This window comes from Podarcis vaucheri (assembly GCF_965113315.1).
Source record: "Podarcis vaucheri genome assembly, chromosome: 9".
Taxonomy (NCBI): Eukaryota; Metazoa; Chordata; class Lepidosauria; order Squamata; family Lacertidae; genus Podarcis; species Podarcis vaucheri.
In genome coordinates, this window is record NC_138767.1 from 11,359,227 (window position 1) to 11,373,581 (window position 14,355).

A 14,355-nucleotide genomic window follows, 5' to 3' on the forward strand; every position below is an offset into this window, starting at 1 on the left:
TTGCAGAGAAAACATTTGGTCAGTTTGGGAATCAGAAATGGTTTCAGGTCGGTCTTCCTGTGCTGATCTATGTACGTGCTTGGTTGGTACATTTATGAACATTTAATTTATATCTAAGACCTCAAAATTCCTATCACACTTGCACTGAGGAGTTCCCCATATAGGGGACTCCCTTGTGCAGCTGAGGGGTCTTGCTGTCAGTGAGTCCTGCTCTGTTCATTTCCAGGGATGGAATCTAAACAGCCCCTGCAAATGGGTTTCCAAAGGGCTAGCTTGCCTGGCGTCAGAGGACTGATAGGTATCTGCCAAACCTGGTCTGCAAGGTGTGGGGAATTAAGGATTTGGCCTGCCAGTTCCACACCCCTGTCGTAATTGGCAGGAAGAAGCTGCAGTTCTTCCTTGTCAAATAATCAGAGCTCAGGGTTCAAGTGCAAGGGGCCTCTCTGTGCTGGGAGCTTCTCTGTTCTAACTCAGTGGAGCTGGACTTGCTTTCATATTCAGTCAGTTATAGTGGGAGATATTCCAGCACATGTTGTTGTTGTTTAGTCGTTTAGTCGTGTCCGACTCTTCATGATCCCATGGACCAGAGCACGCCAGGCACTCCTGTCTTCCACTGCCACCCACAGCTTGGTCAAACTCATGCTGGTAGCTTTGAGAACACTGTCCAACCATCTCGTCCTCTGTCGTCCCCTTCTCCTTGTGCCCTCCATCTTTCCCAACATCAGGGTCTTTTCCAGAGAGTCTTCTCTTTTCATGAGGCGGCCAAAGTATTGGAGTCTCAGCTTCAGGATCTGTCCTTCCAGTGAGCACTCAGGGCTGATTTCCTTCAGAATGGAGAGGTTTGATCTTCTTGCAGTCCATGGGACTCTCAAGAGTCTCCTCCAACACCATAATTCAAAAGCATCAATTCTTCAGCGATCAGCCTTCTTTACGGTCCAGCACATAATAAGGGATAATATTGTCCAGGCAAAAGAAAAAGGGAAAGGGAAACTGTATGAGTTTGGTTTCGTACAAAAGGGTTGGGCATCATTTTGATTTGCTGCCATTCTCCTCCTCCTGCTTGCCATTGGAGAGTCCTCGCATCACCAGCCACCGGCGCAGTATGACTGATTGCTCTCTGTTTGCATTGCAGGTGAACATCATCCCCATAATCGCCAAAGCTGACACCATTGCGAAAAACGAGCTGCATAAATTCAAGAGCAAAATTATGAGCGAGCTGGTGAGCAACGGAGTCCAGATCTACCAGTTCCCAACGGATGAAGAGACAGTGGCCGAGATTAATGCCACAATGAGTGTAAGCCTTGTTTTCCTTGCGTCCTCCATCCCTGCTCTTGAAAGACATGGGAATATAGGAAGTTGCCAGAGTCAGGCCACTGGCCCATCTAACTCAGTACGGTCTACACTGACTGGCAACATTTCTCCAGAGTTTCACATCAATGTCTCTATCTCAGACCAAGCTGGAGATGCTGGGGATTGAACCTAGAACCTTCTGCATTCAAAGCAGATGCTCTAACCTCTGGGCTATGTCCAGGCCGTGTTGTGTCACTCTTTGGCTTCCTAAGCCAACTACACCTTGGATGCAGCCTAGAGCTTATCCACACTTAACCTTTCCTCCACTCTTTCCAGGAATGGTCCACAATTTAAAACTCTGCGTCCGAGCCCCATCCCACCACCCACCCACCCCCTTTTTTTTTGCTCCAGCGCTTTCTCCACAAAAACTGCTCCTTAAAGCTCAATAGGTGCAAACATCACCCAGTTGGCATTTGTTCCAATTCAACTTTAAAGAGTGGTTTCCTCTGCGAAAGCTCAGAGCCAATAAAAACACCCAAAGCCGCTTAGGCATGAGGCATTAAAGTCCTGGTCTCTACCTGGAAAGAGCGGAGCAAAAGGATGATGATAATAATAATAATAATAATAATAATAATAATAATGATGATGATGCTAGAGTGGTACCTCAGTTCTCGTATGTAAACTTGCAAGGCGCATTTGAAAATAGAAGCATTTACTTCTGGGTTTTCGGCATTCGGGTTCCCAAATGTTAGTCAGCGGAGACGTTCAAGAACCGAAGTAAAACTGTAATAATAATAATAATAATAATAATAATAATAATAATAATAATAATAATTTATTTATACCCCACCCATCTGGCTGGGTTTCCCCAGCCACTCTGGGCGGCTTCCAACAAAACACTAAAATACAGAAACCTATTAAACATTAAAAGCTTCCCTAAACAGGGCGCTTCCCTAAACAGGGCTGCCTTCAGATGTCTTCTAAAAGTCTGGTAGTTATTTTTCTCTTTGGCGTCTAGTGGGAGGGTGTTCCACAGGGCAGGTGCCACTACCAAGAAGGCCCTCTGCCTGGTTCCCTGTAACTTGGCTTCTTGCAGCGAGGGATCCACCAGAAGGCCCTTGGTGCTGGACTTGTCTAGCAAAACAGGAATTGTTGGTTTGACTGCATTTTAAATATCCCACACCAGATGTTTCTGGGATGCCCACAAGCAGGACCTGAGTGTGACATTGGCAGCTCCCGGCAACTGGTACGCAGAGGCACTCTGCCTCTGGCAATGTAGGTGGAGCCGAACCATTGTGGCCAGGAGCTACGGAAAGCCTTCTCCTCCATGAGTTAGACTCCTCATTTTGCCATTGCAATGCAAGTAGACTTCTTTTCCTGGCTCTTCGGCTACACTGAGAGAGACAGAGGAGCTCAAATGCATGAGGAGAAGTAGGTGGGGATGGAGGCTGCCCCATGGCAGTGCTGCTTGGCCATAGCCGCAGCGTGGAGTAGAAGCTGCCCCAGTGTGGGTGCTTGTGACAAGGCGACAGGGAGCAGGGAGGAGAGACAGTTATTTCAGCCACAGAAATGTCCAAGCGGCAGCTGTCCTGCACAGCATGTAAGCGAGAGCCTTTCTCCACCCATCTGCCCAGCTCTTGGCTCTTCTCCCGCCCCAGACTGGGCATGGCGCCTGGCCTTCCCCCAAAATGCAAGCCAGCCCTTCAGAATTGCACACAGCGTAATGAAAACACCACCTGGACGAGTCCCGAGAGACCAAAAACAGACCCAGCTTCCTCTTGGCTTTGGCTCCCGTTTCTAAACACACAATATCCTGGACGGGGAAGAATCCCAAGTGCATCTTTTATGGCTAAGCGGGCTGGGCTAGGCGCGTCTTTTTTCGGCACAAGCTCAGCTGCTGTTTACTGGCAGATTCCAAGAGCTCCAGTGTGGTTTTGAGGTTTTTTGGTTTGGAGCTTAGGAAATGCAGGAGGAAATGAAGTGCGCCGTTCTGGCCAGGCCAGGGGGCCGTGTGTCTTGTCTGTCTTAATGCATTACATGGTTAAGAAGCTCAGTGAAGAGTTGACCATATGCAAAAGTGCTCAGTAAGTAGTGGTGCATAGGCCAAATGCTTTGCGCTTTCTACCCTTCTGACTCCAGAGACAGAAGTGGGTAGGATGGGTGGATGAGCAGTAAAACAGTACTTTTCCAAGCACAATTCAGAGTGTTGGTGCTGACCTTTAAAGCCCTAAATGGCCTCGGTCCAGTATATCTGAAGGAGCGTCTCCACCCCCATCGTTCTGCCCGGACACTGAGATCCAGCACCGAGGGCCTTCTGGCGGTTCCCTCGTTGGGAGAAGCCAAGTTACAGGGAACCAGGGAGAGGGCCTTCTCGGTGGTGGCACCCGCCCTGTGGAATTGCCCTCCCACCAGATGTCAAAGAGAACAACAACTACCAGACTTTTAGAAGACATCTGAAGGCAGCCCTGTTTAGGGAAGCTTTTAATGTTTGCTATATTACGGTATTTTAATATTTTGTTGGAAGCTGCCCAGAGTGGCTGGGGAAGCCCAGCCAGATGGGTGGGGTATAAATAATAAATTATTATTATATAACACTGGGACATGATAGCAGGCCATGCAATGTGGATGGCTCATTGGAAAGGCTGTGTTCTTCCATCCCACATCCTCTTCTCCAAAGGGGTCCTCCAGCAAAACAAAGTGCTGAGCAAAGGACACACAAATGTCAGCTTTACGTATCTGAAAGAATGATTTCAGTTCAGACATCACCCCAAACCATGTTTTCTCCAGCTGCAGTTTAGAAGCTAGACGATGGTTGGACCCTTCCAATCGCATGAGGGGACACAATCCTGTTTTCTGTGGTCCACCTTCCTCTCGAGTCAGAGATACAATTCAGCGGTTGCTTGTCCAGTCAATACATCAATTCATTCCTGTGAAATATCTCGGAAGAGAGTCAACAATAAAAACATCAGTAAAACAATTTCGTCTGTAAAAAAAAACCCAGTTAAGGCGATGTCACTTTGAAAACAAGTATAAATGGATTGTGCCCAACCACACAATGCTATTGCATGGAGGTTTTGCTTGTAGGCTTCCTATAGGCATCTGGTTGGCTATAATAATAATAACAATAACAACAACAACAACAACAACAACAACAACAACAACAACAACAATAATAATAATAATAATAATAATAATAATAATAATAATTTATTTGTACCCTGTCCATCTGGCTAGGTCTCCCCAGCCACTCTGGGCGGCTTCCAACAAAGATTAAAAATACATTAAAATGTCACACATTAAAAACTTCCCTGAACAGGGCTGCCTTCAGATGTCTTCTAAATGTTGGGTAGTTGTTTATCTCTTTGACATCTGGTGGGAGGGTGTTCCACAGGGCAGGCGCCACTACTGAGAAGGCCCTCTGCCTAGTTCCCTATAGCTTTGCTTCTTGCAGTGAGGGAACCGCCAGAAGGCCCTCGGCGCTGGACCTCAGTGTCTGGGCAGAATGATGGGGGTGGAGACGCTCCTTCAGGTATACTGGGAACAGGATGCTAGGCTGGAAGAACTCTTCTTATGTTCTTAGTCTGTTTTACCATTGAGATGGAGAAGAACACTGGTGTCTGTCCCCCACCTTGATTGGTAGGAATGTAAGTGTATGCATGCTTCTCCCATTTCCACTAAGTCAGGGGTGCCCAAACTTTTTTCAAAGAGGGCCAAATTGGATGACGTGAACATGCGTGAGGGCCAACCTTTTTTTTACGATTTCCCCCCAAGGTTGTTGAGCTTATTTTTAGGAGTGAACTTGTTTTTTTGGATTAGACACCAAAATTAACTGCCACAGGGGCTGGATAAAACTGGCCATGGGGTCGGATTAGGTCCCCCAAATGGACTTTGGACGTGCCTGCACTGAGTGATTTTGTTGCATCCTGAACCAGGCTTCAAATATTTGTTATAAAACTGTGCCATTAGTGGTGATTATTAATTCCACGCCAAACTTTTAATGGTGCATTTTCCTGGTACATTTCTCTGAAATATTCTCCCAGAGATCTTTGTATCACAACACGCTTTTAAAATTCTTTTTATCGTAGCTTCTTCTACCGTAATTATATCTGTCGAGAACCATTCTTTAATCGCTGCTATGTTCACTGCTTTATAGTATCCTCACTTGCTGCTGCATTAACTACTGCTGACCCTTTTGAAACAAGCATCTATGCATCCTCCTTCCACAGGCTGCCTTGGCTGGCTGGCTAGTTTAGGCGTCTTGGGCTAGAGCCAGGCTTCCTTTTTAAAGTCCTCTTTTCCTTCCTCCTTTAGTGAAAGCTAATAAAATGGGGTGGGGAGAATCTCGACTTCCTTCCATTCACCCTGCTCCCCGCTCCCTAGGAAGTGTCAGCACCAGCTTGTGCTATGGGCCATCAGTATGTAAACTGCACAAGCGCATCTAAACAGAATGAGGAGGAAGCAGACAGTGAGTGCCTGAGTCACAATGCTCTCCCCTGACTACTCCTTCCCCAGGTCAATTTACAATTCCGTCCGCCCATTTATTGCTGTCATATCTGTTTGTCTTGCAACCCCCTCCCCCAAGAAGGAAAGCACATCATCCAGCTACTGTGTGTTTTGGGAGGTGCTGTGCATCCTAAGGCCCCATCCATTTTTTAAAAACAAAGTAAATAAAAAAATATATTTGCAAATAGGATGAAAAGAAAGAAAGGGTGGCTAAGTATTGGAAAGTGAATCAGTTACCCACTAGGGGAGAATGGTTATGTAAGCTTTCAGAATGTTTAGAATTAGCCAAACTGGCAGATATAATAAGACAGAAACCAAAAAGTGAAGTGAAAAAGGAATAGGAGTGTCTAAATAAATACCTTAAAAGTCAAGCTTCGAGGACAGAAATCTGGCTGAGTCTGGAATAACCTTGTGAAGTGAAAGGATAAGAAAGAGGGATTTATATCTAGATGCTAGTATAGAGATGATAAAGGAAACAGGAAAACAGGAAGACATAATGAGAGGTAAAGGAGGTGTTATCCCACAACACCTCCTGGGATTGGTGGAAGTCAATGTTTGTTTTTATTTTTAGTGTTTATATTATTAACTTGTAAGATATGGATTTGGGTTTTTTTGTATGTTGGGTTTTGTGTATTGTTATTTTTTGATATTTTTCATGTTGTTGTGTGGAAAATACTAATAAAATTTTAAAAAATTAAAAAAGAAAAGAAAAGAAAGAAAGAAAGAAAGGGGGGAAATAATGCCAGCTGATACTGACAATAAAAACATTCCATCAATCCTAATTTGAAGGTATAAGCATTCAGGCCCCTTTCAGATGTTGTTTCTGCTGCTTTTGGGGGCGGGGGAAGGCAGGTATGAGATATGATTGACCCCTCTGCTTGCATGTGACTCTCATCCAAAGTCAGACCCACCTTCTCTTTGGCAATATTTATCATACGTGCATCAGGTTTAAGGAGTGATTTATGGGTCGAACTGCATGTGCTGATGTGAAGTTCAGGCGAGGTTCGTAACTCAGTGGTGGGGCATCTGTTCTGCATGCAGAAGGTTCTAGGTTCAATCCCCTGGCCTCTCCAGGTGGGGCTGGGAAGGACTCTCATTCTGAAACCTTGGAGAGCTGCTGCCAGTCAGTGTGGGCAGCACTGAGTTTGATGGACCCAAGGGGTGCACTCTTCTCTAGGAAGACTATGTACGTGGCTAGAATTCTGCAGGACCACAGAAGAAAGTGGTCCCAAGATTCAACGTCCTGAGAATCCCTGCTTCCGTTTTTAAAAAGCGAGCAGTGATGTACATGAAAGTGTTGCCCATGCAGCCAACTAAACCTCAGAAGTGAGAGGAGAGGCTGAGTAAGGTTCCCAGTGATTAGGGACATGCTTTCAGTACTCCACCTAGTTGCTTAATGCTCTCCATGTCAGGCATGTGGGATACTGATGAGTACTGATTAATACGTTTCCGAGCACAATTCAAAGTGTTGGTGCTGACCTTTAAAGCCCTAAACAGCCTCTGTCCAGTATACCTGAAGGAGCATCTCCACCCCCATCGTTCTGCCGGACACTGAGGTCCAGCTCCGAGGGCCTTCTGGCGGTTCCCTCACTGCGAAAAGCGAAGCTACAGGGAACCAGGCAGAGGGCCTTCTCAGTAGTGGCTTCCTGTGAAATGCCCTCTCATCAGATTTCAAGGAAATATGCAACTATCTGACTTTTAGAAGACATCTGAAGGCAACCCTATTTAGGGAAGTTTTAAATGTTCGGTGTTTATCGTGTTTTTAATATTCTGTTGGGAGCCACCCAGGATGGCTGGGGAAACCCAGCCAGATGGACGGGATACAAATAATAATTTATTATTATTATTATTATTATTATTATTATTATTATTATTATTATTATCATCATCATCATCATCATCATCATCATCATCATTATTAACTGTATCTAAATACTGCCCAATGAAAATGCTAAGGTTGTGTTTAATTCCTAGGGAAGGAAGCTGTTTCTTTGGGTGTTTATTAAGACTGTTTATTAAGATCTTCTATGATCAAATGAAAGCCAGCAAAGAAACACTAAAAACTTGGGAGCATATACAGTGGATGCTCGGGTTGCGAACGTGATCTGTGTGGGATGCATGTTTGCAACCCGCAGCGTTCGCAACCCACGTCTGCACATGCGCGGGTTGCAATTCGGCGTTTCTGTGCATGCGCGACCGCCAGAACCCGGAAGTAACCCATTCTGGTACTTCCAGGTTTTGGCGGTCCGCAACCCCAAAAAAAGCACAACCTAAAGCGGCTGTAACCCGAGGTAGGACTGTACCCCTATACATTTGGTCTCAACAAACCTAAGAGCAAAACAAGCAGACAACAGAAAATCTCCCACCAATATGCAATTCTAAACTAAGGTTACCAGATGTCCCTGTTTCTCAGGGACAGTCCCCGGATTTACAAATCAGTCCCCATACAAAATCCATTGAAGTTGAAAAGTGTCCTGAGATTCATTGAAAGAAATCCGGTAACCTTATTCTAAACACACAAACAAGTAAAAGGGAACCAGAGAATCAGGCCACCAGAGAAGAAGAAACCAGCTCACTCGGCCTATAACACCACTCAGATTTTAGGAGACTGTTTTGATCTGCTGCCTGCTGTCCTTGATTCCCACCAACCCCGTTCACTGTGTTCCAGAAACGCTTGGACAACTTCTAAATCGGTGAAAGCCAACACAGTTGTCTATTGAAGTGTTTTCTTCCCACTGCTTTTACTTCCCTTTTTTTTGTTTTTCATTTAAGGAAAATATGTCTGGCAAAGCAACTGAAGGCTCCCATGGTCTTCCTCTGCCTCTTGCCTTGCAGGTCCACCTCCCGTTTGCTGTGGTTGGCAGCACCGAAGAAGTGAAAATTGGCAATAAGATGGCCAAGGCCAGGCAATACCCATGGGGAGTCGTGCAAGGTATGTCGGCTGCAGAGGTGGGGTCGGGTGGCAGATCTGCTTGCTCAGCTTCGGTTTAGTGAAATGCAAGGTGGGGCTATAAAACCTAATTTCTTTGAGCAACAGCAAAAGAGAGAGAGAGAGAGAATGTGAAGAGCATATTAAGATGGTAGCTGGGACCCCAAAAGCTGTGTCAGATGCAGAAACCTTCTTTTTCCGCAGAAGCATCTTTTACCAGCTGCACCTGATATGTTCCTGGACTGGGAGAGTTTTAACTACAGTATTTTAGACACCGGTAACTTCAGGATTTAGATTACTGCAGTGCATTTTCTGTGGGGCTGCCCTCGTCCTTGGTCTGGAGATTGCAGTTTCTGGACCTGCTGGAGTTCTTGCACTGGGTATCTGGCTAGAGTTTCTGACTTTGAAGGCCCGAGTTCAAATCCATACTCATGCATTTGCCTGGGTTAAGTTGTGCACTGTGCTATTTTACAGGTGCACTGTACAGTGGTACCTCTGGTTACGAACTTAATTCGTTCCGGAGGTCCGTTCTTAACCTGAAACCGTTCTTAACCTGAGGTATCACTTTAGCTAATGGGGCCTTCCGCTGCCACGCAATTTCTGTTCTCATCCTGAAGCAAAGTTCTTAAGCCGAGGTACTACTTCCAGGTTAGCGGAGTCTGTAACCCAAAGTGTTTGTAACCTGAGGTGTTTGTAACCTGAGGTACCACTGTACTACACATTATCAGACGCTAAAATGTTTGCAACCTTATAACCATGGATAGGTATCCAGAAGAGGCCCATTGCTGAATCCTTTCTCTATAAGCTGTAACAGTCAACTGGCAAAAGGGAGCATTCACTGGGGACTCAGAGTGAGACTTTAGAAACTGCCTTCTGGTTGGGACACATGGGAGACGGCAATACTGTAAAAGTGAAGCGCAGAAATGACAGCTGGGAACAACTGCTGTTTGGAAAGCTATGGCTTGTTTAATGTATACACGCCGTTTCTTGTGTCTCTTGCAAAGAAATATAAGCTGGTGCCTTTCAGAGCAGCTGTAGCATAATGATTAAAGGGCCTGATTCATGAAAACTCAACTCATCCATGAACTAACTGGAGCAAGCCATTAGCTCTCCAACTCCGCTTCCCGTCTGTAAAGAATGCTGGCCTACTTTACAGGGTTGTTGTAACTATTGCTGAAGTATTGCACGTCAAGTGCCTTAAGCTCATAGGAAAATCTTTTGGAGTGATGGAACTGGTCTGATGACTAGTATCTTCCCGGGGGAAATCAGGGCTTTTGTGTGTAGAAAAGGAATTGGGGCGAGGGGAGGGTGAAGATGGGAGAACCTCGATAAGTTTTAGATTGCTAAAGGAGCCCTTTTGTTTTGCAGTTGAAAATGAAAACCACTGTGACTTTGTGAAGCTGCGTGAAATGCTCATAAGAGTGAACATGGAGGACTTGAGGGAACAGACTCACAGCCGACATTATGAGCTCTATCGCCGCTGCAAGCTGGAAGAGATGGGGTTCAAAGACACAGACCCCGACAGCAAACCATTCAGGTAAGGCAGCTGCAACGCCCAAAGCCGAGTATATTTCTGGAGCAGTTGCCCAAGGCATTCTGCTGTAAGAATTTCAGACATGATGGGCATCGTGGCACAGCTTGTTTTGAACATTGCCATGTTCCCAAGCTTCCCTTTAGGCAAGCCAGTTGCAATCTGCAGTTTTGGGATAATGTATTGACCTACCTTCCAGGGCTGTTGCGAGGATTACAGTGGTGCCCTGCAAGACGAATGCCTCGCAAGACGGAAAACCCGCTAGACGAAAGGGTTTTCTGTTTTTGAGCTGCTTCGCAAGACGATTTTCCCTATGGGCTTGCTTTGCAAGACGAAAACGTCTTGCGAGTGTTCCGATTTCCCCCCGCTTTCCCCCCCCTTTTTCTAAGCCGCTAAGCCGCTAATAGCCTTTTAGCCGCTAAGCCGCTAAGCCTTTAATAGCCGCTAATCCGCTAATAGTGCTAATCCGCTAAGCCGCTAATAGGGTTGCTTTGCAAGACGAAAAAACTGCTAGACGAAGAGACTCGCGGAACGGATTAATTTCGTCTTGCGAGGCACCACTGTACAACAAACACACAAAGCACTTTGAATGCTTAAAAGCTCAATGATGATGATGAGTTCATACCTGCTTTCCAGGCAAGAATGGCTCCCATAGCAGCTCTTAATTAAATCCACACCAAGGTTCAATATAATTATGGATTTGTAGGTGTGTGTGTGTGTGTGTGTGAGAGAGAGAGAGAGAGAGAGAGAGAGAGAGAGAGAGAGAGTTGGGAAACTGTTTTTCCCTGGCAGTTAGTCATAACAGTTCAGGTTCCAGGTTATTCCTTAGGAGAGGGGGCAGTGGCGGCTAATGGTCATTGTGGCAGAAGGCAAGGAGACCAGAGTAAATGGCAAGCAATTCTCCCACCCCACCTGAACTGGTCGTAGGTAAGGAGGCTAACTGTAGACAGGCTGAAGTTGAGAAGGTAATGCCCCATTTGCCCCTAATAGAAGGGGCTGGACTCATTGGCTGGTTGAATAGTAACTATGTTGACCCACAGAACCAGCCCTTCCACTGATCTGCTATGCAGACCAAAGACATTATCCTATGGCTGGCTTTATAGCTATTAAATAATGATTAACAACTTCCTGATAACGGTTCCCAGCCTCTTGACGCTTCTGAGATGAGGCCACATCATAATCCTCCCCATATGCTTTCAAATTTTATCTCCTTGGCCGTAAAGGGAAAGACTGCTGAGATGTGCAAGATGGTGGACTCTGTACCAAAGGTCAAATTCTACGCTTGCTTGGCAATCCCCATAGATGCAAGGAATGCATAAAGCCCCGGATATATTTTATTAGTGATATGTGTGCATGTCAGCACGGCGAAGAAGTCTACAGAACTTACCAGGTGGCTAGTTTGCCTGTAAACACATTCCTTGGTAATCCATCCGTGGCCTAAAAGAGATAATTGATAAAAACTTCCCTTTCCTTTATGGGTAACCCTTACTCTTTGCTGGGCGACAGGATGAGTGGCTATTTGAGCCGGTATCTCTTTTGTCGGTGTATAAAATTGTTCAGATTTATAAAGCAGCCCTGGTTTATCTCTGAGCAACAACAAGCGTAGGAGCAAAGCGTTGGGTCTCATCTTCCCACCCAGTTCACTGTTTTCCCCCTAACATGATGGTTTCTTGGTCTAATATGCCAAAGGCAGGCTTGGCTCCCTCTGCCAGAGTTGTACGCTAGCGACTGGCAGATGATGTCGGGTTTTCGTTCCCCACCTACCTTCTCCTGTTTTCCTCCCCGTCCATGTGGCTAAGCTGGTTCTCCTCACAGCCTGCCAAGCTTTTGCCTGGTCTGGATCCAGATTCTGCTTCCAGCTTATCTGCTACTGCATCAGTCTGCATCTTAAATCAGTTTCATACAGAAATAGTATATGAACACAGTTATGTTATTATTTAATTGGGGGAAGAAGCATCCACACTGTTTCCTGGGAATGGTAATTGGATTCATTTGCTGGCACAGAGAGCTAGAGATGGGTGTGTAGCTATAATTGTGTGTACCTCGGTTTTCAAACGTTTCCGTTGACGAACATTTCGGTTTTCGAATGCCGTAAACCTGGAAGTAAATACTTCCATTTTCGAACCTGCCTCAGAAGTCGAACGGCTTCTGCTGAGTGTATATATTATTTTTCTCAATTTTCCCTATTAAATTTGCAGACTGCCCTTTGCGCCTCAGTTTTCAAACGTTTCGGAACTCAGAGCAATCTTCTGGAAAGGATTATGTTTGGAAACCGAGGTACCACAGTATATGTGTGTGCTGTGGAAACAGGATGCTGGAGTAGATGAACAACTGACCTGATCTATCAAGCTCTTTGTAGGTTCTTATGACTCACTGTCAGCATCACGGCTAAGAAGGGATTTTAATCCAGGTCTTCCTGTTGCAAAATCCAACACTATAGCTCAGCAGTCTCCAACATGGCGCCTGCGGGTGCATTGATAACTTCAAAGCCTTCTTAAGTGTGTTTACCTTTGTATCTCTTGAAAATACATAGACATGAAGGAGAAGTTAGTGAAGCTCTTCCTCTCTTCCTTGTTCTGTTCTACAGTGGACGCTCGGGTTGAGAACGTGATCCATGCGAGATGCACGTTCGCAACCTGCAGCGTTCGCAATCCATGTCTGTGCACATGTGGGTTGTGATTCGGTGCTTCTGCGCATGCGCAAAGTGTGATTTAGTGCTTCTGCGCATGCGCGACCGCCAAAACCCGGAAGTAACCCGTTCCGGTACTTCCAGGTTTTGGCAGTCCGTTACCCAAAAAAACGCAACCTGAAGCGGCTGTAACCCGAGGTATGACTGTATTTGTATTTAGTTCTGCTAGATCTGCCTCTTGCCCAGATCCCTTGGAAAAGGGAAGCACACTTTATTTCTTTCATTCTTTTATGGGGCAGGGGGATGATCTGGTCTGGGAGGAGGAGAGAGACAAGACCAGAGAAGTTATCACCTACACCACTCCCCCCAAAATCCAAATGTGCCCACAGGCCTAAAAATGTTGGCAAGACCTGTAGATGCTGTCTTGTTAATGGCAGCAATAGCCAAATGCTGTGGTTTTGTAACCAGGGTGCCGTGGCACCCTGGGGTGCCTTGTATGATGGTCAGGGTGCCGTGGGCAACACTGGCCTATCTCCTTCTTTCCTTCCCTCACTCCCTCCTCTGATGCCCTCTTGTGTCTCTGCCTCCCGAAGGCTTGCACAGCTGTTTGTTGCAGCAGCCGTGGCTATAAGCTCTGCAGGCGAATGATGCCTCTGGGGCTGGCCAGGGGGTGCTGGTTTCCAGGAGCTGAGGTGGCCTCGAGTGAGTAAGCGAGCAGACAAGGGAGCCCAGCCAGCCAGTCCACCAGACCTTGCTGTTCGGAATGGACAGACAAGTCCCGGGCCCCTGTGGTGCTAGACATGTTCATCTTTGGCCAGTCTGTTGGGCCACTAAGGCTGGGGGCATCCTCTTCCCAGGTCCCTGTGGGGTAAACTTCACTTTGGGGCGGGGGGGGCAGCTCAGAGACTGGGGTGGCAGCAGCAGCTGCCCAGAAGACTCCCAAAGAGAGGGGAGAAGAAGCTGAGGGAATCCTCCACCAGAGAGGGTGTTTTTAAAAGGGTGAGAGATTGCCAGCTCTGCGGGCAAGCAAGGAGTGACCTAAATGTGCTCCTGAGCCCCACAGGGATGCTGCATAAAGAATGTAGTTGGTCAAGGGAGCCATGGACTCAAAAAGGTTGAAAACCTCTGGCCAAACGGATCCAAAATGGCTTCCGCTTGGCGGTTGCAATGAGAAAATTGCAGGGGTAGGACAGAGCCAAAAGTAGCAATTTATTTATTTTCAAGTTCAGATAGCAAAGAGGAAGTGGAGAAAGAGAGGAGATAGAGGACCACAGATAAGGGTACTTTCTTCTTGTCTCCTAGCGCAAGTCAGAGAATAGATGTGAAGTGCAGGCACTTTTAATCTTTTCAAACCAGCCTGGACTCTTCAGCAAGCCAGCCTTGCTTCCTGACAGGGAGCAGAAAGCATTCCAGGAACTCTTGAAACCAAGCTGGATAAAGAAGTGGTGACAAACCGTTTACTTCACAAAGGAC

General features: G+C 46.3%; 1 protein-coding gene across 4 annotated transcripts in view; it reads left to right on the forward strand.

Moving 5' to 3' along the window:
* Positions 1-14,355, forward strand: part of SEPTIN11 (septin 11) — a 103,601-nt gene that overhangs the window by 61,708 nt on the left and 27,538 nt on the right. For 3 of the 4 annotated variants that reach the window (XM_082236543.1, XM_082236544.1, XM_082236545.1), the window contains exons 5-7: positions 1,133-1,294; positions 8,566-8,725; positions 10,091-10,259. In XM_082236543.1, the coding sequence (XP_082092669.1) occupies positions 1,133-1,294; positions 8,566-8,725; positions 10,091-10,259 (491 nt within the window). The remainder of the gene's footprint in view (positions 1-1,132; positions 1,295-8,565; positions 8,726-10,090; positions 10,260-14,355) is intronic. The other variant, XM_082236546.1, reaches the window with a different exon arrangement.